General features: G+C 51.9%; 1 protein-coding gene across 2 annotated transcripts in view; it reads right to left on the bottom strand.

Annotated features, from left to right (window-relative positions):
• The window catches only part of SLC12A5 (solute carrier family 12 member 5), a 103,457-nt gene extending 77,573 nt beyond the window's left edge, over window positions 1–25,884 (bottom strand). For both annotated transcript variants that reach the window (XM_081916683.1, XM_081916682.1), the window contains exon 1: window positions 25,746–25,884. In XM_081916683.1, coding sequence (XP_081772809.1) covers window positions 25,746–25,869 — 124 coding nt within the window. In that variant the 5' untranslated portion in view covers window positions 25,870–25,884. The remainder of the gene's footprint in view (window positions 1–25,745) is intronic.
• Window positions 25,885–27,961: the final 2,077 nt, after the last annotated feature.

Here is a 27,961-nt window from a genome sequence, read left to right on the forward strand (position 1 = left end):
GGAGAGGGCTGCTCTTGCGCTCAGATCCTGCTTGTGGGCTTCCCTTTGGAGTATCTGCTTGGCCCCTGTGAGAAAAGGATGCTGGATTAGATGGGTCCCCACTGACCTGATTCACCAGCTCTTACATCCTTAATGGATTCAAATGACAAGAGACTCCAACAAAACATTAGGAAGAACTTTCTGATGCTGAGAGCTGTTCAGCAGTGGAATGCGCTTCCCATCATTCTGCCTTGGACACTGAGGTCCAGTGCCAAGGGCCTTCTGGCGATTCCCTCAATGCGAGAAGCCAAGTTACAGGGAAGCAGGCAGAGGGCCTTCTTGGTGGTGGCACCTGCCCTGTGGAATGCCCTCCCAGCAGATGTCAAAGAGAACAACTACTATCAGACTTTTCGAAGACATCTGAAGGCAGCCCTCTTTAGGGAAGCTTTTAATGTTTAAAAACTATTGTATCTTAATATTCTGTTGGAAGCCGCCCAGACTGGCTGGGGAAAACCATCCAGATGGGCGGGGTATGAATAATAAATTATTATGATTCCTAAGGAGGTGTTGGGCTTTCCTTCCTTGGAGGTTTCCAAGCAGAGGTTGGATGGTCACCTATCAGGGATGCTTGAGCCAAGATTCCTGCATTGCAGGGGGCTGGACTAGATGTTCCTTTGTGTGTGTACCGTCCAAGTCTACAGCTCCATGATTCTGTTATCCTGCTTGATCTCCGCAGCACCAGGCCTCTCCTGAGCCTCCTGGGGCGCCTCCTGGGAAGCAGCCTGAGTCAGTCCCAGAGAGGAAGACCTGAGGAAGCAGCCAGAGTTCCAGGAGGACAGTGTGGGCTGACTTGGGCTCTCCAACAACAAGGAATCGCCAAGGCTCTCTCTCAACATCCGCACAGCTCATGCTTCCAAATCATATTCATGGGGGTGGGGAGAGACCAATGGCCCTGATCCTGGAGGGGAGGGAGAGAAGGAGATGGCAGCGTGGGCCGGCCTAGCTCTGCCCCAGGGTCAGAATCCAGCGCTTTCCTCTCTTAGGGACAGCCAGAGAAGATACCAGCAGATACCAGTCCCTCCCAACCTCTGCAGTCTCAGCAACAAGAGGCTGGGCAACGTTGGAGAAGGTGGAGAGAGAGAGAGAGAGAGAGAGAGAGAGAGAGAGAGAGAGAGAGAATTCACTCAAGTCGCTTTGTGTGTTCTTCTTCACAGGCTGCCCGAGTCATGGCAAGTGGGCCACCTGAGGACAAGTCACATTTGTTTGTGCGACTGCAGAGAGCGCCTTGGGCCGGTTTTTGGGGTGGCAGGCTAATTTGCAGCTCGCACTTGAGATGGATGGTCCTGGCATCCTCTGCGCCGCGAGCGCAGGGCGTTTGGGGCAGGAAATGCTGCCACACGGATGAGCAGGAGATTTGACTGCAAGTCCCCTTGGCAAGGGCAACCGCTGTGCCCCCCTCCACACTCCCTCTCTGCACCCCACAGCCTCACTCCTCGACTGCTGGGGGGTGGCAGCGGCAGTTCTCCTGGAGCCAGGCCTGGCCCCAGCTCTCCAGGCCAGGAGGGACCTTGCCAGACTCAGGCTGGCACCCTGGCAGCTCTCTTTCACAACAGCCTGACACCTCTGCTCCTTCTTGCCTTGGCACCGGAGGAGACAAGCTGAGCAGGGTGGGGGTGATGCTTGGGGGGGGGAGTGGGCAGAATTTGAACACACTGCCCACTCTCAGGGTTTTGGTCACTGCAAGGCAGTCAAGCTCAGGGCCAGATAAGGTAGCCACCAAGCAACAGAGATGGGCGCCTGCTTGTCCCGGGTCAAAACGGAATAGAATCGTAGAGTAGGAAGGGACCAAGAAAGGTCATCCAGTCCAGCCCCCTTTGCCACCTGCTGTCATGCCCCCCCTGCCCTTTTATATATTTGCTATTGCTTTACTTACTGCAGTCCTATCCCACCTGCCATGCACGGTTCTCCCCTTCACATTTAATCCTCCACAACAACCCTGTGAGGGAGATTAGGCTGAGAGCCGGTGACTGGCCCTTCATGGCCAAGTGGGGGGCTCTGACTCCAGGTCTCCCAGGGGTCCCAGTCTGGCACTCTACCCATTCTGCCCCCTGCCTCTTTCCCATGTTCCCTCCTGCTCTCATGGGAAATTTTTGCCAACAGAGCAGGGCCGACTTTCATATTCCCAGTTACACGTAGGTAGCCGTGTTGGTCTGCCGTAGTTGGAACAAAATAAAAAAAAATCCTTCCAGTAGCACCTTAGAGACCAACCCAGTTTGTTATTGGTATGAGCTTCCATGTGCATGCACACTTCTTCAGATACTTCAGAAAAGAATTTCAGAAATAGACTGGAAAGAGATTTTGCTGAATTGCAACTTATTACCATGGAGAGACCTGGTGTGAATACAGACATTGGATTCTTATCTCATTATACATGATAAAGCTATTTTTAGCCATCTCCCCCCTTGCTTTTTCCTGTAAGACCAACTGCAGTCTTAACAGTCAACAGGTTTACCATGCCTATCGGCCAATCACCCATTCCCACCCCGCTTCTGAGTAATACCCTTCCCCACCCTCCCACTATATAGAAGGGTCTGATGACTTCTGTTTCAGTGTATCTGAAGAAGTGTGCATGCACAGAAAGCTCATGCCAAGAACGAACTGAGTTGGTCTCTGGAAGGAATTTTAAAATTTTGTTTCATATTCCCAGTGAGCCACAACAGCACCAGCCTCCTCAGAGAGTCCTCATTGGCACAAAGCGTGAGCCCTGGGACAGTGGCAGCTGCCAAGGCATAGGAACCTCAGATGAGGCTGCTGGATCAGGCCCATGTGGCCCAGCATCCTGTTCTCACAGTGGCCAACCAGATGCCCCAATCCTGAAACCTCTGGGGCTGAGCACAGACCTCTCCTCCTCCAGGAAGGTGCCCCAATCCTGAAACCTCTGGGGCCAGGCAGTGCCAGACCTTTGCTCCCGAGCCAAGCCCAGTGCTGCCACCTCGCTGCTGGGAAGGGCGGCCTTCCTCCCAGCAGGGAAAGGCATGGCTGGGCTGAGGCAGTTCCTGCTCCAGCAGAGCCAGCCGCCCGCCTGCTTCGGCTCCTTGCCAGGCAGCTGGGCTGGGCAGGCCGAGCTGCCACTCTGTCTCCACTGCCTCCTGCGGACACACACACACACACATGCCCATGCCACAGTCAGGCTCCTGCTCACACTTCATCCGAGGTGCCGCCTCACACTTCACAGCTCCGTGAGCCGGAGAGCCAAGCAGGAAGAGGCAGGCCGCCTCCCGGGGGCATAGCAAGGAGCCCAGGCTGCCGTCTGAAGGACAGCTCTGCTGATGGAGACCAGAGTCCCTTGCCACACGCCAGCCGGTCGGCCAGCCACTCCACCTTCTTGCCTTGGGCCTCTCCTGTGTCCTGCAGGGCTACCAATGTTGAGAGGGCACATTTATTATTGGCAAGACACTCCACAGTCGGCTGGGGTTTGCCTCCCGGTCACAGAAGTCCAGGGGCACCAGGGCGAGGGAAACAAAGAAAGAGAATGCTAGATGGCTCCGACCTGGTGGAACGCTCTGTCCCGGGAGACTAGGGCCCTGCAGGATTTAACCTCCTTTTGCAGGGCCTGTAAGACAGAGCTATTCCACCTGGCTTTCAATTTGAACCTATCCTGATCTTTTATTTCCCTTCCTTCCCTCCCTCTCCCCTTTTTTGTGAAGATTACCCGCTCTGGGATCCCACAGCTAATTCTCCCCTGGTCTCCTCACTGGCCCAAACAGGACTAATTTAGCCAGCTAGCCCTGGGGATCATCTCATGTTTATTGGATGGATTTTCCCCATAAATTGATTTTTGAATTCTGAATTTATTGTTATTCACGTTTGATACCATATTTTATGCTGTTTTTTGTTGCATCAATTAAGTGTTTTAAATTTGCTGTTAGCCGCCCTGAGCCATGGTTCCCTGAACCGGGAAGGGCAGGATATAAATAAATTATTATTATTATTATTATTATTATTATTATTATTATTATTGACAAAAGATGAGAAGAAGTCCTTCTTCACGCGATGCATAGTTCAGCTTTGGAACTCACTTCTGCAGGAGGCAGCGACTCTGATGGCTTTAAAAGAGGATTGGACAAATGGAGGAAGAAGAAGAGGAGGAGGAGGAGGCGGCGGCGATGGAGGGCTCTGGTACCCGGATTCTGCTGGCTGGCTTCCCACAGGCAACTGTTCCGCCACTGTGAGAACAAGATCCTGGCCTAGAAGGGCCACTAGATGGGCCTGATCCAGCAGGCTCACCATATGTCATTAACACAGGACTTTGGGGCTTCCTGGTGAAAGGAGAAGGAGGCCATCTTCTCACGCCCTCCTTATTTATCATCGCTACAACAGGTTTTCGATCACACCCCTTAGCAAAGCAAGTGTGTGGCCTGAGGGAGTGACAAAATGGGGCCCGTTCAGGAAGGTCTTGCTGGAGACGCTCTGCAGCCCCCCCCCCCAAAAAAAAGAGCAGGCCCAGTTGAAGGTCCATTATTTCGGCGCTGGAGGGAGAAGGGTTTCCAAACAGACATCGTCCTCACCTGGCACCACTCACTGAATAGCACAGAGCGCTGCTCCCGTTCCTTGTTCCCCCTGCCCCCCCCCCCGCCAGACAGGTCTGCTTTTCATGGCAGTCAGAATTTGCCCCCTGAGCCAGCTAGCCTCCCCACCTGCAGGGTCCTCACTGGGATTTGAAGCCCATGGTAGTTGTCATCCGAATGCAGCCCTCTTCAGGGAAGTTTTCAGTATTTGATATTGTATTAGTTACAGATAGGTAGCCGTGTTGGTCCTGCCATAGTCAAAACAAAAAAAATTCCTTCCAGTAGCACCTTAAAGACCAACTAAGTTAGTTCTTGGTATGAGCTTTCGTGTGCATGCACACTTCTTCAGATACACTTCTTCGTGTGCATGCACACGAAAGCTCATACCAAAAACTAACTTAGTTGGTCTTTAAGGTGCTACTGGAAGGAATTTTTTTGATATTGTATTGTGTTTTTACTATTTTTGTTGGGAGCCCCCCGGAATAATTTTAGATATAAATTACTCCTACTCCTACTACTACTATGCATCTCACCACCTGGCAGCCAAGGGGTTCATTTCTGCAAAGGGAGGGTCCTGGGGAGAAACTCTGTTTGTGGGCAGAGGGGCTTCTTGAACCGGGCCTTGCCTGAAATGAGGGATGTTTGCATTGGGCAGGTCAGACGGGGGGGGCATTTGGAACTGGGCACCAGAGGCAGGAGGGGCTGGCCTTGCAGCTGTGCCCACCCACATGCCCACAGAACCAAGGGGAGACCCCTTCTCAAGCCGAGCGGGGGCAGGGCAGGGGCTCAGAGGCAGGGGCTCAGGTTCAGCTCCTTCTCCAGGCAGGGTTCGAATGAGAGTCCCTTGCCTGGACTCCTGCTGCCGGCCAGTGCAGGCAGTCTGGAGCACGATGGGCCAATGGTCAGAGTCAGGAGAAGGCAGCTGCCTACACCCACAAAACCTGCCACCCTCAGGAGCAGAAGGAAGGTCCCCCAAACGGACAGGGGGCTGTCCTCCCCCCTGCCCCACACCTCCTGGACTTAAAGCTCTCCTCTCCCTCCTCCTCCTCCTCCTCTCCCCAAAATATCGCTTGTGAAATCCATCAAGCAGAAGAAGAGAGGGAAGACAGGCAGCATGGTTGCCGTGGAAACTAGAGGGCCTCCTTAAGCAGCTGGTTGCCGTGGAGACGGCAGAGGGATACACACAGCAGCACTGATCTATGCTGTGGTCCAGAAATGTCAAGCTACAGCCGCTGGAGCAGCTGTGGGTTGGCATTCAAGGCGGGGGGGGGACGTGCCCCTTGGCCTGCGTGTCTGGGCTCCTCACACTCACACGCACTGCGCCCCACAGTTAGACTGTGGAACTCACTCCCACAGGAGGCAGATTGATGGACAAATTCACGGAGGAGGAGAGGCCTATTGCTGGCCCCTGGCCAGGGTGCCTCTGCTCTGGGAATTGCAGGAGAGGAGAGTTGCTCTTGTGGTCGGATCCTGCCTGTGCGTTTCCTGCAAGAGGCGTCTGCTTGGCCCCTGTGAGAACAGGAGGCTGGGCCAGATGGTCCTGGGGCTCTTAAGACACCCTTTCCATGCCCCCTCCATCATCCCAGGTGCCTCAGGGCTCCGTTTGTGAATGGCAGCAGGAGGCACTCGGGGGACCCCAGTCTCCCCATTTGCCTTTGGGGAGGGGGAGATGCTTGTGCAAAGCCCACTCAGAGATGTGCTCACACGGGCCGGCAGGGTCCCCCGAGGCGGTGGGTGGCAGGGAATGAGGTGGGCCGGGGGCCCCTGGACCTGCCCTGTGGCAGCATCTTCCACCCGGGTGCCCCTCCAGATCCCGCTGCCGCCGCTCAGCCAAGACTGGCGTTGCCATGGCAACTGTGCCGCTCCGAGTGGCGATCTAATTCAGGGTTTATTTTAAGAAACGCGTCGGATCTCGGAGTCTCCCCCGGGCAGGGAGGGGGCGGGGAGAAGTGGGGCATGCGGCTGCCTCCCGCTCTTCCCCCGCGAACCTCAGCCCCCAGGCAGACGCCCCCTAACTGTGTGTGGGCATGGGAGGGGAGGGGGGTCCCAGGAAGGAAGGAAGGAGGCAGGCACTGAGGGAGGGTCCCAGCAAAGCCGGGTCCGAGGTGAGAAGGGGGCTTCGGCAAAGCCTGGGGGCTGCTTCTGCCCCCCCGTCAGAGCCTCGCAAAGCCCTCTTCTCAGGGGGTGGCGATGGGGAGCCCTGGGCGTCAGTATCTCAACCCCTGCATTGCGTGGGAGTGGACTAGATGCCTCTGGGGGTCCCTTCCAGTCTCCCGATTCCAGGCCAGCATGGAGGGCAGAGCGGGCTGCTGTGGGGTCTCTTTGGTCCAGCTTCAAGTTGAAGGAGGGATGGAGGGAGGGAGGGAGGGAGGGAGGGAGGGAGGGAGGGAGGGAGCATCTGCCTGGGCATTCAGACCCAAGTCCACTCCGCAGAGAGTTAAGCAGATGAAGATGATGGACTATAGGGAACTTGCCGAACTGACCGGGAGACTCCGAGACCAGAGAGAAGAGACGGTGGAAGAAGATGGAAGACGTTTAAGGAACATTTGAAAAAATGTTAATATTTAAATCTAAGAATAGCTTTGGAAGTAGATATAGGCGGTAGGGTTAGAAGTAGGATAGTGTATTTTATAAGTGATAAAATGTGAAGTTTTTTATGGTTAAAGTAAATGGGGGGGAGATGGTTAGAAATTATGATACAGTGGTACCTCAGGTTAAGTACTTAATTCGTTCCTATTTTCCTATTTCCTATTTTCCTATTTTCTTTTTCTCTTTTGTATGTTGTATTTCCGGAGGTCCGTTCTTAACCTGAAACTGTTCTTAACCTGAAGCACCACTTTAGCTAATGGGGCCTCCTGCTGCTGCCGCGCCGCCGGAGCACGATATCTGTTCTTATCCTGAAGCAAAGTTCTTAACCTGAAGCACTATTTCTGGGTTAGCAGAGTGTGTAACCTGAAGCGTATGTTACCTGAAGTGTATGTAACCCGAGGTACCACTGTATATGTAAACTGCTAAAGATGAAGTAAAATGAAAATCAGATAGGTGGGACTTGGGGAATCCCATTTAACGATGTTTAGAAATATAAGGATATGACAAGGATTTGTTTGTATTGTTTGTCTTTTCTGTTTGTCTTTTCTCTTTGTGTTCTGTATTTGTGTTATAAAATGAATAATTGTTTTTGAAAAAGAGAGTTAGGTCTGGAGCATCTCCACCCAGCCCCAAACCAAGCAGCACTAATTCTGCACACAGCTAAGTGCAGTGCGCTGAGTTCAGCCTCTGGGGCTGCAGGCGCTCCAAAAAGCATCACAGGGAAGGAAGATGCAGCGTGTGGACTCAGAGGGAGCACTTTGCTGGCGCTGCAGGTCAGGGGGCAGGGGGTGGAGATGGGGTCAGGATTCAAGAGAGCATGAAACCTGGGAGGAGCCATAAAGTCTGGATCAGGCCAATGGCCCATCCAACATCTGTACTCACAATGGCCAGCCGGATGCCTCTGGGAATTCAGCGGGCAGGATCTGAGTGCAAGAGCCCCCTTCCCTCTTGTAGACATCAACAGTCCCCTCTCTCCTCCTCCACAAACGCCTCTAAACTTCTTTGGAAGCCATTCAGGTTAGTGGCCTCCAGTGGAAGTGAGTTCCACAGATTAACGATGCGCTGTGTGGAGAAGGACTTTCTTTCCTCCGTCCTGAGTGTTCCAGCACTCGTTGGATGTCCACACGTTCTAGATTGCCCGAGGGCACCAGGAGAGCAGTCCTTCGCCACAAGGACTCCTGTTCTAAAAAATTCCAGGGACCCTACAAACCATCTCCCTCCCCAAGCCACACAAAACGTGAAGGGAGCTGCAGTCTCCCATCAGGAAAATCCACAAACCCGTATCATGGCAATGCTCGTTTATTGGGCCAATTGAAATGTCAGAAAATAACACAGGAGGTTTCAAGTTATTCAGGTTAAATGAAGAAGAGCAAATACATTAGCTGTGATTCTGGCGGGGGGGGCGAGTTGGACGAGTTGACCTTTGGGGGAAGAGCGCATTTGTTTTGTAACGGCTGTGGGGAGGCCATGTTCCCCCACCTTTCCACCTGGCAAGAGTCCTTAACATGAGAAAGTTACATGGGGGGGCAGCTATTCAAACAAGGCTATTAGGGGCTATGTAGGTTTCAAGTGGGATGCCATTGGTGCTGTGGGTTAAACCACAGAGCCTAGGACTTGCCAATCAGAAAGTCAACAGTTCGAATCCCCGTGACGGGGTGAGCTCCCGTTGCTCGGTCCCTGCTCCTGCCAACCTAGCAGTTTGAAAGTACCTCAAAGTGCAAGTAGATAAATAGGTACCGCTCTGGTGAGAAGGTAAACGGCGTTTCCGTGCACTGCTCTGGTTCGCCAGAAGCGGCTTAGTCATGCTGGCCACATGACCCAGAAGCTGTACGCCGGCTCCCTTGGCCATTAAAGCGAGATGAGCGTCGCTACCCCAGAGTCGGCCACGACTGGACCTAATGGTCAGGGGTCCCTTTACCCCTTTGTCTAGGTTTCAAGTCTGCCCAGGAATTGAGTGCTGATGGGAAGGAGAAACAGTTGATTCTGTATCTCAGGAAGCACAAACAAAAAACAAAAAGCCTAGCTGTAACCCAGATCTGTCTCCATCCTACAATACACATTTAAAAAGCTAAAAAAAAACCAGCCCTCTCCTAACAGCAGCAGCCGCACTCACATTTTGGCAGCCCACGTTCAGCCACAGAGACCCCCAAGCCAGGCCTGGAGACCAGAGCCCTCCCAACAGCTGCTGCCCATCAGGCAGCCTCTCATCTGGAAGGTCGCCTCTCACCATTGCCACTTGCAAGCCCTGCTTGTCTCCTCCTCCTCCTCCATCACAAATTCATCTCATCCGCTTTCAAATGGCCTGAGCTGGCAGAGAGCAACCTGCTCTGGTCACAGAATCAGAGCTCCCAGGGAACCCCAAGGCCATCTAGTCCAACCCCCAGCAATGCCAGGGGGTGCTGCTGGTTCCGAATGTGCACAGGCGCCTAGATCCAGGGGGATCTGGGAGACACAACCCACTTTTCTCTGCAACTGTGCAAGGGAACCCAAGGGGGGGGGACCCCACCCCCAATTGTGCATGGCTAGTACACTGGCAGCCCCCCCAAAATGCCTCCCTCTGGAACAAGACCCATGCAGTCAGGCCCCAGTCTGAGACTATAATAATAATAATAATAATAATAATAATAATAATAATAATATATTTATACCCCGCCCTTCCGGGTTCAGAAAACTGGGAACAGGGCTAACAACAAATTTAAACACTTAATTAATGCAACAAAAAACAGCATAAAATACAGTATAAAATGTGAATAACAATAAATACAAAATTCAAAAATCAATTTAGGGGGGAATTTAATCCAATCCAATAAGCATTAGATGATCACCAGGCCTAGCTGGCTAAGTTAGTCCTGTTTGGGCCAGTGAGGAGACCAGGGGAGAATTAACTGTGGGATCCCAGAGTGGGGAATCTTCACAAAAAGGGAAGAGGGAGGGAAGGAAGGGAAATAAAAGATCAGGCTGAATTCAAATTAAAGGCCAGGCAGAATAGCTCTGTCTTACAGAGAAGGAAGGAGGTTAAATCCTGCAGGGCCCTGGTCTCCTGGGACAGAGCGTTCCACCAGGTCGGAGCCATCACTGAGAAGGCCCTGTTCCTGGTGGAGGATAGTCTGACTTCCTTAAGAGCACAAAGGGAGCCTCCTGGATCAAGCCAGTCCAGACTCCTCTTCTCCCAGGGGCCACCCGGATGCCCCCATGGGAAACCCACAAGCAGGATCCGAGCACCAGAGCCCTGTCTGCTCCCTTCCCGAAGTTTCCAGCAACTGAAAGCATCGCTGTCCCCACCAGTGGCTGGCAACTTATTTGTCACCCTCTGGTCCTCCAGGCATTTGCTTCATCCTCTTGTAAAGCCATCCAAGTTGGTGGCTCTCCCTGTGGGAGGGAGTTCCACAGTTTAACCGTCCTGCATGAAGAAGGACTTTCTTTTCTCCAGCCTGCATCTTCCAGCATTCAGCTTCCTCGGATGCCCATGAATTCTAGCGTTCTGAGAGCGCAAGGATCAAGCTCCTGTCTAGCCTCTTTCTCCCTGCCATGCATAATCCAGTAGAAAAGAATAGAATAGATTATTTATACCCCGCCCATCTGGCTGAGTTTCCCCGGCCACTCTGGGCAGCTTCCAACCCAATATTAAAATACAGTGGTCTGTTAAATATTAAAAGCTTCCCTAAACAGGGCTGCCTTCAGATGTCTTCTAAAAGTCTGGTAGTTGTTCTTCTCTTTGACATCTGGTGGGGGAGCGTTCCACAGGGCAGGTGCCACCACCGAGAAGGCCCTCTGCCTGGTTCCCTGTTACTTGGCTTCTTGCAGTGAGGGAACCACCATAAGGCCCTGGGAGCTGGACCTCAGTGTCTGGGCAGAACGATGGGAGTGGAGCTGCTCCTTCAGGTCTACTGGACTGAGGCTGTTTAGGGCTTTCAAGCACCAACACTTTTAATTGTGCTGGGAAACGTACTGGGAGCCTCTAATAAACCTCTTTCATGTCCAAGCTTGTGTGTGTTATGAGGAAGGAGACAAATGCCTTTCTCTTTCTGAAGGAGGTATTGCAGCATCACACACACAAGGGGGGGGGACACTTTGGTTCCCCAGGTGGTCCAGGCCAGGCTTCCTGCCCCTCCCCAAGTGGCAGAAAGGAGCTCCCACTGGCTCCCCCCAGAGCAGCAGCAAGGGAGACACCTGCTACCTGCCCTGGTCTCTGGGAGCAGCAGCCACACCTGTCTGGAACCCACAACTCCTGGGCTCCCCATACAGAGAAGCAGCCGTGCCAAATCCATCCCTCAGGGCTTCCCTGAGCTGCTCTGAGTGTCAAAGCAAATGAGGGGAAATGAGATCTAGGTTAACTAACCAACGATAAGTCAGCTTTAATTGACGTCTCCCCACCAGCCTTTGTCTCAAGATCAATCAATTCATCAGACACATTTGCATGTGCGCAGAACCTCGGCATTCATGCCTTTTTGAGATGCGTACTAGTGGAAGGGCGAGGCATTTGATTATTCTATTTCACTTTTCAAATACACTGACTTTTCTTAAAGGGGGCAAACCACATTTTTATTTTTAAAAAATCATTCATTTTCCAAAAGCCATCTTAGCCTTCCCCCCGCCCCCTTGCCGCATCCCAAGAAAACTCCAGAAGAAATCATAAGAATCCAGATCTAAAAACCACCTTGGGTGCCTTCAGTTCTTACAGGTGACAATTGCCCCAGCCCACCAGTCAGTCAAGATGGAGAGGAATCCTAACCAGGCGGACAGACCAGTTCAGCGGCATCTGATCTGCTGCAAGACCAGCTACCAGGGATTCCTTAGCTGTGATTCCTGTACTGCAGGGGGTTAGGCTGGATGTCCTTTGAGGGTACCTTCCCACTCTACAGCTCTAGGATTCTGTGCTCCTGGCCAGTGGCTGCTGGGGGCAGGGCAAACCTTCCCCTCCTGCCATTCCACTGACTCCTGCGGAGCTGATTTCTGGCAAGCTCTGTGGGCAGGACCAGGGAATGTAGAGGGCTGGAAGCTGTGCCATTCTATCCCTCCCCTTAGCCCTGACACAGCCCCTTTTTTGCCATTTTCACCAGCATACCTCAGGCTGGCTTAATTTGTGCCAGCAGGGCTCTTCCTTAGCTGGCATAAGTAGATAAACCAGGTTACAGCCAACTCAGCCACCGGGTGGGCAAGGAGAACCCCAGCCTCCTCCAGATCTTGCGAGGATTGCGCAGGGACAGCAAAGGCTTGATTCATCTCCAGATCGAGTGAAGCACCTGCTGCTTAGTCATCAGGCGTCCAAAGGTGCCTGATTTTGAGCAACAGGGAATTGGGGCAGGAGGAGGAGGGAGGAAGCTGCCTCTGCTGATAACAGCAGAGAAAACACCATTCTTTAGGAATGAGTGCCTAGGAGGGAGAGATCATAAGAAGACAGCAAGACCCTCCTGGATCCGACCAGTGGCCCATCTAGTCCAGCATCCTGTTCTCACAGAGGCCAAACGGTTGCCTGTGGGGAACCAGCAAGCAGGATTCGAACACAAGAGCCCTCTCCGCCTCCAGGAATTTGCCTAATCTGTTTTAAAAGCCACCCAAGTTGGTGGTTGTCACTGCCTCCTGTGGGAGGGAGTTCCATGGGTTAACAATGTGTTACAGGAAGGATTATATATATATATATATATATATATATATATATATATATATATATATATATTTGCTTTCGTAGATTTTCACGGGTACAGGAATGCAGGTTTTGGTGCCCTCGGGTGTCTTCCCGTGTAAAAGTTGGGGTGTCTAGGCGACGTTTCGACGAGGTCTCACTCGTCATCTTCAGGCTGGTGCTTTCGGCTTCTTGTTACTGGAACAGAGCAGGATCTCAGTGTTTGAGTTCCTATAAATACTGTTGAGGGGGTGTGGTGTATAGCCTCCAATGTTCTGGGCAGAGAGGAAGTTCCCAGGCTAGTGTGCCTTTTCTTCTTTTGTTCCTTAATTACTTGAGGGATATCTTGAGTGATTTCTTGAGTGATATCCTGAGTACCACTTAGGTGGGTCATTAGGTGTGGATTAGTTGCTAAAGTCTTTGTGTCTTGACCTCTTGAACTTTGTGAAGAGTTTTTCTGAGAAGATGGCTGTACTGCACTTAGTTGTGCTCTGGCTTGGCTTCGTGTATAGGGGCGAGCTGTGGTTTTGTGGCCTGTGTCAGCCAGATCTGTGTAGGGATTGCAGGGGGGTGCAGCATCCGGAGGTGCCACCATGGTTTGGCTACTGGATGGTGTCTGTAATTTATCTGTGGAGAGGGTCTGGGTTTGGGTCTGGTGTGGTTGATTGGTGATGGCGTTCTGTGTGCCTCTGGATCTGGTGTCAGTTTTTGTGGGGAGGGCTAATTTCCAGATGTCTGGCAAGCGGGATGTGTCGTCACGCTTGTTCATGTTGTGAGGGTGTTTCTCTATCTCGATGGCTTCCATGATTATTCTCTTGTGGTGATGTTCCATGTTAAAGAGCAATTTGGAATCTGCAAAATTAATTTCGTGTCCTGTTTCTTTCATGTGTTGGAAAAGAGAGGAAGTTTTTTCTTCTTTTTTGACGGCATTCTTGTGTTCTGCGATACGTGCATTTATTCGTCTGTTTGTTTGTCCAATGTACGTGGCTGGGCAGACTTTGCAGGGTATTTCATAGACCCCTTGGTTTTCCAACTGGATTTTATCCTTGGGGTTTCTGAGGATATTGGCTATTTTTTGGTTGGTGCAAAAGGCTGTTTTGATATTGTGTTTATGGAGGATTTTGCTAATTTTATCTGTAGTGCCCTTGATATAAGGAAGGAGGGCCATGCCATTGTTTTCTTCTGTGTCTTGGTTTTTGGGGGGTGTTTCTTTTTGGATTAGCTTCGTAACCCTGTTTTGCTGGTATCCATTGGCAATTAACACATTTGAGAGATTCTGTAACTCAGTTGTCAAGTGGTCTTTGTCAGCCAGGCGTTTGGTTCTGGAGATGAGAGTCTTGGCTACGGAGTTTATTTGTGCAGGGTGGTGGTGTGATTGTGCATGTAAGTAGCGGTTGGTGTGTGTTTTTTTCCGGTAGATAGTGTGTCCTAGGGAGCCATCAGGTTTTTTGTAGATTAGGACGTCAAGGAAGGGAAGTTGGTTGTTGGCTTCTATTTCCATAGTGAATTGTATTTTGGGGTGTAGGCTGTTGAGATGTGTGAGGAAGCTATCCAGTTTTTCCTTCCCGTGTGGCCAAATTACAAAGGTGTCGTCAACATATCTGAGCAACTAATCCACACCTAATGACCCACCTAAGTGGTACCCAGGATATCACTCAAGAAATCACTCAAGATATCCCTCAAGTAATTAAGGAACAAAAGAAGAAAAGGCACACTAGCCTGGGAACTTCCTCTCTGCCCAGAACATTGGAGGCTATACACCACACCCCCTCAACAGTATTTATAGGAACTCAAACACTGAGATCCTGCTCTGTTCCAGTAACAAGAAGCCGAAAGCACCAGCCTGAAGATGACGAGTGAGACCTCGTCGAAACGTCGCCTAGACACCCCAACTTTTACACGGGAAGACACCCGAGGACACCAAAACCTGCATTCCTGTACCCGTGAAAATCTACGAAAGCATATATATATGGCTGACACAGGCCACAAAACCACAGCTCGCCCCTATACACGAAGCCAAGCCAGAGCACAACTAAGTGCAGTACAGCCATCTTCTCAGAAAAACTCTTCACAAAGTTCAAGAGGTCAAGACACAAAGACTTTAGCAACTAATCCACACCTAATGACCCACCTAAGTGGTACTCAGGATATCACTCAAGAAATCACTCAAGATATCCCTCAAGTAATTAAGGAACAAAAGAAGAAAAGGCACACTAGCCTGGGAACTTCCTCTCTGCCCAGAACATTGGAGGCTATACACCACACCCCCTCAACAGTATTTATAGGAACTCAAACACTGAGATCCTGCTCTGTTCCAGTAACAAGAAGCCGAAAGCACCAGCCTGAAGATGACGAGTGAGACCTCGTCGAAACGTCGCCTAGACACCCCAACTTTTACACGGGAAGACACCCGAGGACACCAAAACCTGCATATATATATATATATATATATATATATATATATATATATATATATATATAAATCCAGCCTGGGTCTTCCAATATTCAGCTTTATTGGATGTCTAGGGCTTCTAGTGTAATGGGAAAAGGAGAAGAACTTTTCTTTATGTGCTTTCTCCATGCCAGGCACAAGGAAATGTCATGTCGCCTCTGGGTCTCCTTTTCTCCCATATGCCGTGACCTTCCTTCACAGGGCAGCAGAATGGCAAACACAGTTAAATATACAGGAATATAAAGTGATGGTGTACATTGGGGCAGAATGTTTTGTTCCACAGGGAGGCAAATGGGGTCTGAACTGGAGGTGACTGTCAGGAACAAGACTTTTTGGTGACAGTGCAAAGCGCGATGGAGATTCTGGGTTCACGTGTAGCAGCTGGGGAAAAGGCATGTTCTACAGATCATTAAGCAAGGAATTGAAAATAAAAACTGCAGATATCATAATGGCTTTATACAAATCTGTGGTGTAACCACCTTTGAGATACTGTGCAGAGTTTCTTGTTGACTCACCTCAAAAAGGATATAGCAGAGTTGGAAATGCTTCAGAAGAGAGCAAGCCAGATGATCAATGGGGTGGAGAGGTTCCCCTGTGAGGAAAGGACTTTGGGGGACTTTTTAGGGTGGAGTCATAGAGGACAGGATAGATGTTTATAAATGATGGGGAACGTGGAGAGAGTAAAGCTTGTCTCCCTTTCTCACCGTGGACTCTCATGAAAGTTCAGAGAAGTTTTTAATGTGCGACATTTTGATGCATTTTTAATCTTTGTTGGAAGCTGCCCAGAGTGGCTGGGGAAACCCAGTCAGGTGGGCAGGGTACAAATCATAAATGATGATGATGATGATGATGATTAAGGGTAGGATTGAGGACAGACTCCGTCTGCCCATGGACTGTGCTCAGAAGTGAGGCTGAGCCCAATGATATCTCGAGTACCACAGATTCAGCACCTCTGATCGATATTACACCATGCAAAACATCAGGAACATTTTCCAAACACATTCAACCTCAGCATTCAAAACGTCATTGGGAAGCAACCTATTGTAAGGAAAGAAATGGCTGGTTTGAAGAACTGCCCCCATCGTTCAGCTGCCTGGTCCTTATTAATGATTCAAGCTGGAATCTGATAGAGAATTTCCCCGAAGGAATTAGAGACCGCCAGTCAGTCGTGTGAACCTGAGAAAGAGGCACGGCTGAAAGGGACTTTCTGTCAGGGAGCCGACACTGGTGGTGATTGCAAGGGATTTTGTCAGTGTAAAAATTCTACACTGGAATTAGTGTGATGTATAGATGCCATTTGCACATAGCTGAGTCTGTCTATTGCGCAGGCTGCTGGGAGGTTCCTGCCATGGGCATCTCTATCACAGCCAGACTCAGCCCTCAGGGCCCTGCGCCCTCATGGAGGGGGAAGGAAAATATCTCAGCACTGAGATCTCGTAATTTCTAAGGTCGTCTTTCGATTTGTCCGTCCCATGTTCACATAAGTGCCAACTTTCTCATGCAGCCACTGGTCCTTTGGAACAGATATTCAATCCCTCCCAACCCTCCTGCCCACCATCAGGTCAAGTGTGGACTATGCACTTCTGCAAGAGGTCCACCTCAGAGGCAGGCCTGCTCTTTCATTCATTGCTCGCCATGCTAGACACATGGTGGCAAAACATGCCTGGGCAGCGCCTTTCCCAAGAGGTGCATCCTGCACCAGGTATTTTGGGCCCAGGGATCTGCACCACCATGCAAATCACAGTCTCAGAAACGGCTGTCAGGAGCAACCTTTGCAAAACACAGACAAAACCTTTGGCCACGAGAGGGAGCTCTGTGCCCGGCATTCCTCCACTAGGAATGGAAAGCCACCTGTTTGGACCTCTTTGCCCTCCCTGCCAAGCAAAAGTTGTTCCAAAGGAAACAAGGGAGGAAGCTGCAGGTACAGGGCTGGGCAGGAGATATAAACATTAATCTCACTTTCCCGTAATAAGCAAATAGTTAAGGCTAATGATAATAATAATACTTTTATTCTTTAGACCCCAGCCACCTACCGAAAAATAATAAGACAAAAACAAACCTAAGAGCAAATATATTATAAAGTGTTAGCAATTAAAATACTAAGCAGAAACATCCTTGCTCCTAATTATAGGCATCTCTTAATGACTTTTTTATGCTGATAGGCCTATTCAGCACTTTATAAACTTTTTAGATGAACCCCTCGTTTTTTATTCTTCTGTATTGTCGATATGATTTTTTTATTTTTTGGATTTGTGGATCTCTCTGTGCAACACCCTGATATTTTGTATGAAGAGCAGTTTGGAAATAACTGTGTAAATAAATATGAACATATTACAAGCCTGCAGGGATACCTCAGGGTCCTAGTTCTGCAGATGCCACCCAGGAGGAGGACCACAAGAGAGGAAAGGCTGAGTCTTCATGGGGCTAAACTAGGCTCTTGGCTCTCCTTCCTGCAAGTCTTGCAGGGCTGCTGCTGCCCCTCAGAAAATGTGCCTTTCCTCAGCATTTGGGCAAGCAGCTATGAGAAAAGCAAATCTCATGGGCTGTATCCAGTCTTACTTCTACTCCAAGTAGACCCATAAGACGTCTAGCCCATTCTGTTTTCTGGAGATGAAGACAACATGGCAAGTACTTGCAGTCAGTGTGGACGTGCTGCCACTAGAGGGAGCCAACCTCACTTCCTCACTTCTTTGGTAGGTAGAATTCTGGTAAAGGTAAAGGGACCCCTGACCATTAGGTCCAGTCACAGATGACTCTGGGGTTGCGGCACTCATCTCGCTTTATTGGCCCAGGGAGCCGGCGTACAGCTTCCGGGTCATGTGGCCAGCATGACTAAGCGGCTTCTGGCGAACCAGAGCAGCGCATGGAAACGCCGTTTACCTTCCCGTCGGAGTGGTACCTATTTATCTACTTGCACTTTGACGTGCTTTTGAACTGCTAGGTTGGCAGGAGCAGGGACCGAGCAATGGGAGCTCAGTCACAGGGATTCAAACCGCCAACCTTCTGATCAGCAAGTCCTAGGCTCTGTGGTTTAACCCACAGCGCCACCCACGTCCCTTAGAATTCTGGTAGCTAAGGAGAATTTCTCCTGCCCACCTAGCAGTTCAAAAGCACATCCAAGTGCAAGTAGATCAATAGGTACCCCTCCGGCGGGAAGGTAAACGACGTTCCGTGCGCTGCTCTGGTTCGCCAGAAGCGGCTTAGTCATGCTGGCCACATGACCCGGAAGCTGTATGCCAGCTCCCTTGGCCAATAAAGCGAGATGAGCGCCGCAACCCCAGAGTCGGTCAATGGAAAAGCCATTCCTAACCAGCAGCAACAAATGCCAAGCTCAGAAGTCATTCTACAGTGGGATCTATTGTGATCTATCAGCACTGCCACGGTCTTTACACAAAGGTGAGTCAAAGGAAAACTGGTTACCCAGTAACTTAGGAAGGTAGATACCCTTTAACCAATCCTGCCTCATATCTCCTGCCAATTGTTAAAACCAGGAATGGGGGGGGGGGGCAGTTAAACGACTCCCAAACCCAAGTCCCCACCACAGCCTCTACCTAAGGCCAGGACAATGACCATTGACACAGGCACCAGACATGCACAACAGCAAAGAGGCTCAGAAAAGCCGTCTATAAAATTGAAGCAAAGCGGATACCATCAATCGTACTGTTTCCTCTGACTATCCAATATAGAATCAAATAATCGCCAAAATTCATCTGTTTGACAGATTTCCTTGCTTCCAAAGATTTCCTTGGTTCCAAGGGCTAATGACTCCTCTGGAAGAGGGAATCCAGGGCTCCCCCTGACCCCATAATCCCTTAAGGATAAGGTCACATACTCCTTGCCCCTCCACAAGGTGTGAAGTCAGCCACACAATAGGAGGCAGGAGGCAATCAAGGGCAGCACTTACTCCAGACAGAAGCCCATCGGGATGGTGGATTGAATCCTGATACTTTCAAAGGAGAAGCACAGGAAAGGCTTGCAGCTAGCGGGATGTGTAAATACTCTTATTGTTCTTTGGGGGAGAGGTTAAAAGGTGTCTGGAGGTGGGGTTATTGACAGGGGTGGGGGATGGGCTCATGTTTCTACATGCCAAACAATCTGACTTTGTGACATATTTGTGATGTATCGATGATGCTGTTGGAAAATGTATTATGGGAAATGGGGAGAGGTCTTAAAATTTCACCCCCATGCTTGGGGTTCCTACTCTTTTCTTTGTCTGTTTGAACCTTGTTGCAACAACAAATAAAGATCAGGTCAACTGACCACTGATTGCTTCTTCTAACTTGGCTGGAGACTCCTTCTTTTGCTGACCAGAGAGACCCATGGGGAGTGGCACCAAGACAAGCTGGACAGTGGAGTAAATCCACACACCAGGATTTTTCCTTATCACAATGCAAGAGGAAAAGCAGAGAGGTCATAGTAGGATTCGGGTCCTGCTCAGTGTCGGGGGACGCGGGTGGCGCTGTGGGTTAAAGCCTCAGCGCCTAGGGCTTGCCGATCGAAAGGTCGGCGGTTCGAATCCCCGCGGCGGGGTGCGCTCCCGCTGCTCGGTCCCAGCGCCTGCCAACCTAGCAGTTCGAAAGCACCCTCGGGTGCAAGTAGATAAATAGGGACCGCTTTCTAGCGGGAAGGTAAACGGCGTTTCCGTGTGCAGCTCTGGCTCGCCAGAGCAGCGATGTCACGCTGGCCACGTGACCCGGAAGTGTCTTCGGACAGCGCTGGCCCTTGGCCTCTTGAGTGAGATGGGCGCACAACCCCAGAGTCTGGCAAGACTGGCCGGTATGGGCAGGGGTACCTTTACCTTTACCTTACAGTGTTAGAAATTAGCCAGGCTCCAGGTGTGTTTTGCCAACAAAGGTCCATATAGTCAAAGCTCTGGTTTTCCCAGTAGTGATGTATGGAAGTGAGAGCTGGACCATAAAGAAGGCTGATCGCCGAAGAATGGATGCTTTTGAATTCTGGTGCTGGAGGAGACTCTGGAGAGTCCCATGGACTGCAAGAAGATCAAACCTATCCATTCTGAAGGAAATCAGCCCTGAGTGCTCACTGGAAGGACAGATCCTGAAGCTGAGGCTCCAAGACCTTGGCCACCTCATGAGAAGAGAAGACTCCCTGGAAAAGACCCTGATGTTGGGAAAGATGGAGGGCACAAGGAGAAGGGGACGACAGAGGAAAAGATGGTGGGACACTGATCTCGAAGCTACAAACATGAGTTTGACCAAACTGCGGGAGGCAGTGGAAGACAGGAGGGCCTGGCGTAGTCTGGTCCAGGGGGTCACGAAGAGTTGGACATGACTAAATGACTAAACAACAACAACAACAACAACAACGTGTGTTTTGTAACCACATGGAGATCTCTGGATGTCTGGTTGGTGACTGGGAAAAGCAAAATGTCACTTAGAGAAGAATCTTAAATATTTTCCTTGAAACTCCTGTAGAAATTGGTTGCCCTACATTGAGTCAGGCCATTGGACCACCTAACCCGCATTTCCAGCACTGGCTGGCAGCAGGCCCTGAGAGTATCAGGCAGGGGTCTTGAACCTGGGACCTTCCCCAAGGGAAGTAGAGGCTCTACCACAAAATTACAGCCCCTCCCCACCTCACAGAGAGAGAGGCCTGGAAGGGAGAGACATATCTCTGTGCTGAAATCAAAAGTCTGTCTCTTGTAGTTTCACACATGGGGGGGAGAGATGAAAGGTAAATGCGCATCCACAATACCCCCACCTCTTCTCCTCCACATTCTCCCCATACCTCTGTGTTGGGGGGGGGGGACTCTCTGCTTCCATCTTCTCTTTATCTCAGGATTGCAACATCTGGAGAAAGGCAGTAACTGAAGCCCTGATCCTAGCCAAGTCATTCAATGGGGCATCCTCTCCATCACACATGAGGCCAGTTGCTAAATTCAGCTCCCTGGGAGATAAGGGCCAAGCGAGGGAGGGAGGGGCCTGGAGATAACCTTCAAAGGCACTCCAGCCCCATCAGTGGAGCCAGGCCCTCCCCTCCTAGAACAGATAAGTCAGCTATTTAATGGCAGAAGAAGTGTAGCAGCTGAACTAGGATCCCCAAGCAAGTTTGAGTCCACCTGTTCAGGATTCAGTCAAGACTGAGGTTTTGCTTTAAAATTTCAGGTGTTTGTTCCAAAGCGAGGAAGGGCTGCACTATCACACCAATTAGGGACCAATGTCAGGTTCTGCATTTAGGCAGGAAGAACCAGGTGCACAAATATAAGATGGGGGGGGCACCTGGCTTGATAGCAGTACAGTGGTACCTCGGGTTACAGGCGCTTCGGGTTACAGACTCCGCTAACCCAGAAATAGTACCTCGGGTTAAGAACTTTGCTTCAGGATGGGAACAGAAATCGTGTGGAAGTGGCATAGCAGCAGTGGGAGGCCTCATTAGCTAAAGTGGTACCTCAGGTTAAGAACAGTTTCAGGTTAAGAACGGACCTCCAGAATGAATTAAGTTCTTAACCCGAGGTACCACTGTACATGTAAAAAGGATCTTAGTACCACAAGCTTAACACAAGTCAACAGTGTAATGCAGCAGCAAAAAAAGGCTAATGCTATTCTGTGCTTCGTCAACAGAAGTCTAGTGTCCAGATCGAGGGAAGTCATAGTCCTGCTCTATTCTGCCTTCCTCAGACCACACCTGGAGTTCTGTGTCCAGTTCTGGGCAGCACAATTTAAGAAGGATGTTGACAAACTGGAAGGTGTGCCAAGAGGGGAAACCAAGATGATCATGGGTCTGGAAACAAGGCCTGATGAGGAACAGTTGAAGGAGGTGGGTATGTTTAGCCTGGAAAAGAGGAGACTGAGAGCCATCTTCAAATATCTGAGAGGCTGTCACATGGAAGAGGGAGTTTCCCCCTGCTCTGAGGGTAGGACTCGAACCAGTGGCTTCAAGTTACAAGAAAGGGGTTGGACTTTCTGAAAGCTACAAGAAACTAGGAAGAACTTTGGACAGTGGAACTGTCTCCCTCGGTAGAAGGTGGACTCTCCTTCCTTGGGAGATTTTTTAGCAGAGGTTGGATGGTCATCTGTCAGGGATGCTTTGGTTGAGATTCCTGCATGGCAGGGGGCTGGACTAGATGACCACTGAGGGTTCCTTGCAACTCTATGCTTCTATTATAAATAGTGCTATTTTATTGTGCAGTTGTGACCTTTTCTGCTCATGGTAGCATTCGGGCAGTGATACACGACCCCTTTTCAATAGTGCCACAAATGTTTTGTGAGGAGTGATACTCCTTCATCTCTAATCCGTAGCTTCCTTCCGAAATGCCATAAGTTTTCATACTGGAATTGTTCAGGGAAAGGGGGGCTGTCCTGTTTCCGTTGCGCTAGAGCACAAGTCTGCCCCCCCAGGTGTCAGGAAGGCTGGAATAATGGGGAAGCATTACAGAACAATTCCTATAAAGACAAATGGCGGGTGGACGGTTTAGATCAGGAGTCAGCAACCTTTTTCAGCAGGGGGCCGGTCCATCCCTCTGACCTTGTAGGGGGCCAGACTATATTTGGGGGGGGGAATACGAATGTATTCCTATACCCCACAAATAACCCAGAGATGCATTTTAAATAAAAGGACACATTCTACACATGTAAAAACATGCTGATTCCTGGGCTACCTGTGGGCCGGATTCAGAAGGCAATTGGGCTGCATCCGGCCCCCGGGCCTTAGTTTGCCTACCCCTGGTTTAGATGCAGTGGTAGTTCTGGATGCAAACGGGATCCGTTCCGGAGCCCCGGCCACATCCAGAAGTGAATGCAACCTGCGTCTGTGGGTCGCGATTCGTCATTTTGACCGTTTGCGCATGTGTGAGTGGCGAAACCTGGAGGTAACACGCTCCATTACTTCTGGGTCACTGCAGCGCGCAACCCGAAAATACTTATCCCGAAGTTACTTCAACCCGAGGTATGACTGTACACCACCAAAGCACCATTGTTGCACCAATGTTGCAGAACACACCAAAATAAAACACACACACCCCCAGTCTAGAGGGACCCCACACATGTTCTCACAGTGGCCAACCAGATACCCGTTGGGGGAAACCAGTGAGCGTTGTCCAGAAGCATCACTGCCGCCAGCTGTGGAGGAGAGAGCAGAGTCATCCTGGCTAGTAGCTCTTGATAGCCCCCCCCCCCATGAATTTGCCTAGCCCTCTTTTCATAAAATCACAGGACTGTAGAGTTGGAAGGGACCCCAAGGGTCATTTAGTCCAACCCCCTGCAATGCAGGAATCACAGCTGGCGAATCCCTGCCCGTTGGCCATCTGCCCTTTTCTTAAAAACCTCCAGGGAAAGAGAGTCCACCGCCTTCTGAGTCTGTCCCACCACTGAACAGCTCTTACCCTCAAAACGTTTTTCCATATGTTCAAACAGAATCTCCTTCCTTGTAACCTGAAGCCACTGGTTCGAGTCCTGCCCTCTGGAGCAGCAGAAAACAAGCTTGTTCCCTCTTCCATGTGACTATCCTTGAGATATTTGAAGAGGGCTCTCATATCTCCTCTTTTCCAGGCTGAACATCCCCAGCTCCTTCAACCGCTCCTCATCAGGCTTAGTTCCCAGACCCTCAATCATCTTGGTCGCCCTCCTCTGCACACCTTCCAACTTCTCTATATCCTCCTTAAATTGTGGCCTTTGGACCTGATCCAGCAACTGCAGGTCTCTTCTGATGCTTAGAGGCTGCCTTCATACACCTAGTTTCTCCCCAGATGTTTCAGACTACATCTCCCAGGAGTCCCGGCATCCCACACCCCAACATCTGGGTGGGCAGTGGGCACCCAGTTGGCGAAGGCTGTTCTGAAGCCATCTTGGCCAAAGGCCAGCCTCACACTTTAGGGCAGCAGATGCCCCAAACCGCCTCCTTGCCCTCGTGACCCGCAGTCGGATACCCCCAACTTGCCTTTGCTCCGACCAATTTTGCCTTCACAGTCGCTTTCTGTGACTCTTTGCAAGAACAAGGCTTGTGGTGTCATCAGAATATACATTGCTAAAGCAGAGCTGATCGCATAAAAGCAGAGAGACCCTTTGCAAGACCTCTGGTCCCCCCCCCTTTTTTTTAAGATTTCAAACTTCGCCTCAAGGTGCTAGGTGGCTGGCTCAGATCTATAGCTCAGTGGCAGAAACTCAATTACCTGCCCGCCAGCTGAAGAGGGGAATTTGTCAACAAAGGATGCTGCTGTAGAGAGGCAGCGTGGTGCTGTGGGCGGAGCGCTGTAGGAAATCTGAGTTCAAAGGGAGCCTTTGCCATAAGGGGCACTGGAAAAGTTGCCCCCTCTGTGTGTTTCCTACCTCATAGGGTTGTTGCGAGGCTAAAGTATGATGCCTAGTTCCTCGGGGATAGAATGTAAACTTCAATAAGAAACCTCACTAAACATTTTGTAGCTTCTTGGTGGGTTCCAGAACTCCCTGAGCCTGAGCACCCAGGGCCTCCTCCAGGCAGGTGCTGCTTGTTAGAAACTATAGAATGGTAGAGTTGGAAGGGACCCCGAGGGTCATCTAGTCCAACCCCCTGCAGTGTAGGAACCTTTCCCCAACCACATACCTGAGGTATTCTGTCCCCGGTACTATTCTGCACCTTCCCCCCCGCATTCCAGGGGTTGGACTAGATGACCCTGGGGTGTCCTTCCAAGCGCGCGCCTCCCTCCGCCTCGCCCGCCAGCCACTTGCCCTTTCCTGGGGGAGAGAAGGTCGAGGCGGGGAAGTGCTGAAGCGGCTGCCTGGCTTGGATTTCCACGATCGATGCGCGCCGGTAACGGGAGACGGAAGCGCAGCCGGGACGGGCCAGCCAGCGCGGCGAGCAGGGGAGCGGGGGGGGGGCGGCGGTTGGCGGGGACTCCCGGGGGAGGGGCAGCAGCAACCCGCCCACCACCCAGTGAGGGGGTCCGGGCAGCCCCCGCGTCCCGGAGCCTCTCCAATCTCTGCCGGCCACTACAGGCACCCGGGGCCTCCGCCGCCCGCCCCGTCGGGCTGCCGGGCTCGGCCAGGGGGGCGTGCCGGCCGCGTCCTCGCCGCGCGGCTCCGGGAAAGCGCCCGGTGGGGCATGGCGGCGGCGGCGGCGGCGGCGGCGGCAGCAGCCCCCTCTCCCCTCTCGGAGACAAAGCCAGCCGAGATGGATGGAGGAGCCGCTGCCTCGGGGCACGAAAGCCTCGCTCGACGGGCGACCCACACGGCGCGCCCCCCTCCGTCCCGCCCGGGGTCCAGTCCAGAGGCGGACCGGGGTGGGGGGAGAGAAGCACCTGACCTGGCCCAGCCCCCTCCCCACTTTCCCCTCCCCACTTAGCCCGCCCCGGCGGGGGGCGCACCAGCCCTCCAGACGGGGAGGGCGTAAGCGGCGGGTATCCCCGCTCCTCTTCCTCCCGCATTGGGGTTTAGGGGGAGGGCACCTGGCCTGGGCCGACCTGGCCCCCTCCCCAACTTGACCCGTCTGGCCGGGGGGGGGGTCACTGGCCCTTGGTGGGGGGGCAGAAGCAACCCCTCCTCCCTCCTCCCTCCTCTGCCTGGGTTTTTCCGCGGGGTCGGCGGCGGCGGCGCGCCCTTACCTTGCCCGCTGTTGCTGCCCAGCGGCGGGGGGGCTTCTGCTCCTCCTCCGTCGCCCCCTCCGGTTGCTGCCGCGGTGCCCGGGCGCGGCTCCTCGCCGGCGGTGACCGTGAAGCGGCGGCTCATGGCCGCGGGCCGGGCTGGGGCTCGGCGCCGCTCCGCCACAAGTGGCTGCCTGCCTGCCCGCCTGTCCGGGGCGCGGATGCTGCTCCCGCCGAGGGTGCGGAGGCTCCGGCGGGCGGCGGCGAGCGCGGGGCGGCGCGGTCCTAGCGCCTCCTTTCTCCGCGGAGAAAAGAGAGAAGGGGCGCGCGAGGAGGAGAGATGCTGCTGGGGCGAAGGTCTACGTCACCAAGCACGCTCTTCGCCTGCGGAACTCACTGCCACGAGATGCGTCAGGAGGAGGCTCCGGAGAGGGCGAGGCCAATTCTTGAGGTTGGGAAGGGGGCAGACACACCCATCCCTCGGATGGATGGGTGGATTTATTTATTTATTTATTTAGCTTATATTTCACCTTTTCCTCCGAGGAGCTCGTGTTTCTCCCCCTCCCCTTTTAATCCCCACAACGACAACCCTCTGAGGTGGGGGTAGCCTGAGAGAAGGCAGAACCCAAGATGACCAGCGAGCTTCATATGACCCAGTGCAAGGGGGCAGAATTTGAACCCTGCTCTCTCTCAGTCTGACCCTCTAACCCAGGGGTTCTCCACCTGGTCCCTACCCCCCACTAGTGGGCGTTTCAGGATTCTAGGCGGGCAGTTGGGTTCCCAAGGCACAAGCTGAATCTTTCCATTCAGCCCTGGTGGGCGGTTAGGAAATGTTACCATCAAGAAAGATGCATTAGTGGGCTCTTGGATACCCCATAAGGGAAAAGGGCATATTTTTATTTACAACAGAAGGTATAGAAAGGTTGACTACCCTACTCTAACCACTACACCACACTGATTCTCAGTACCACTTTTGCCAGGATAGAGAGAGGCTTGTGCTCAAATAGTTGAGTTTAAATAGCTTGCTGCTTAGAAACAGAATCGTACCCTTGGATGGGACCCCAAGGGACATCTAGTCCAATTGCAGCTGTCTGCAGCTTTCTCCGCGGGGTTCATTCCGAGGGGAATGTGCTTAGGATTGCAGCCGGAAAAGGAGCACTAAAGTTCTCTCCTGGAAGCTATTCCACCGTCCAGGCCCCACCACCGAGAAGGCCCTGTTCCTCAAAGTCACCAAAACCGACTAACCACAGGAAGGGGTGGAGGAGAAAGTGGAGTGTTTGATGCTAACTCTGGGGCCAGGAAGGGTCATGTAGCAGGAGGTACAGAGGGGGCATCTCAAGGGCAACCAGCAGCTCCTCGCTGCTAGAGCTGGCAGGTAGGCGTAGAGCCTCAGGAGGTCCCAGCCTCAGTCCCCAGCAGCCCCACCAGGTTGGGCTGGGAACGCCCCCTGCCTGAAACCCCCAAAAGCCACTGCTGCCAGTCAGAGCATACTTTACTGAGCTAGACAGACAACAGATTCCAGTTTCCGCCTTCCCTGGAAGAGTCTCACAGTCCTACTGGGCTGCTTCATAGCTGAGTTGAGGAATTGGGGGGGGGATGTCCAGTTGTGGTGGACACAGGGGCAGACACCCCCTCCACCTGCAGCTCAACACTCTCTGCCTCTGGCATGACCCAAACACGTGTGTGTGTGTGTGTGTGTGTGTGTGTGTGTGTGTGTGTATCCAAGCAGCTGGTCCTGCCTGGGCTCCCTCAGCACCAGAGCCAGGATCAGACCAATCCTGAAGGTGAAAGGTGCAAATTCAAATCTAATAGCCAACCTATTAAAATTAGCACAATTGATGTGAAGAAAATCCCACATTGCTGGGAACAGACTGTAGTCCAGGATCCTGTTCTCACAGTGCCAAGCAAGTGCCCCATTGGGAAGCCAGCAAGCAGGATTCGAACACAAGAGCCCTGTGGTTTCCAGCAAGTGGCATTCAGAAGCATCACCGCCTCCAACTGCAGCCATCCATAGCCCTCTGCTCCTGCAGGAACTTGTCTATTCTCTTTTAAGGCCATCCACGGCTTAACTCTGCATTGGGAAATGTTTGCAATTGGACTGGAGGGGCAGCCGTGGGGGCTGATCCAATTTGCACCAAGGGTTGTCTGGGGCCTCGGGACCCTCGATGCCACTCCTCAGAATCAGCATGAGAGCCAGAAGCCGAGGGCGCAGCAGGAAGCTTTACCAACTGCACTGG

Source organism: Podarcis melisellensis (genome assembly GCF_964234715.1).
Source record: "Podarcis melisellensis genome assembly, chromosome: 6".
NCBI classification, from domain to species: domain Eukaryota; kingdom Metazoa; phylum Chordata; class Lepidosauria; order Squamata; family Lacertidae; genus Podarcis; species Podarcis melisellensis.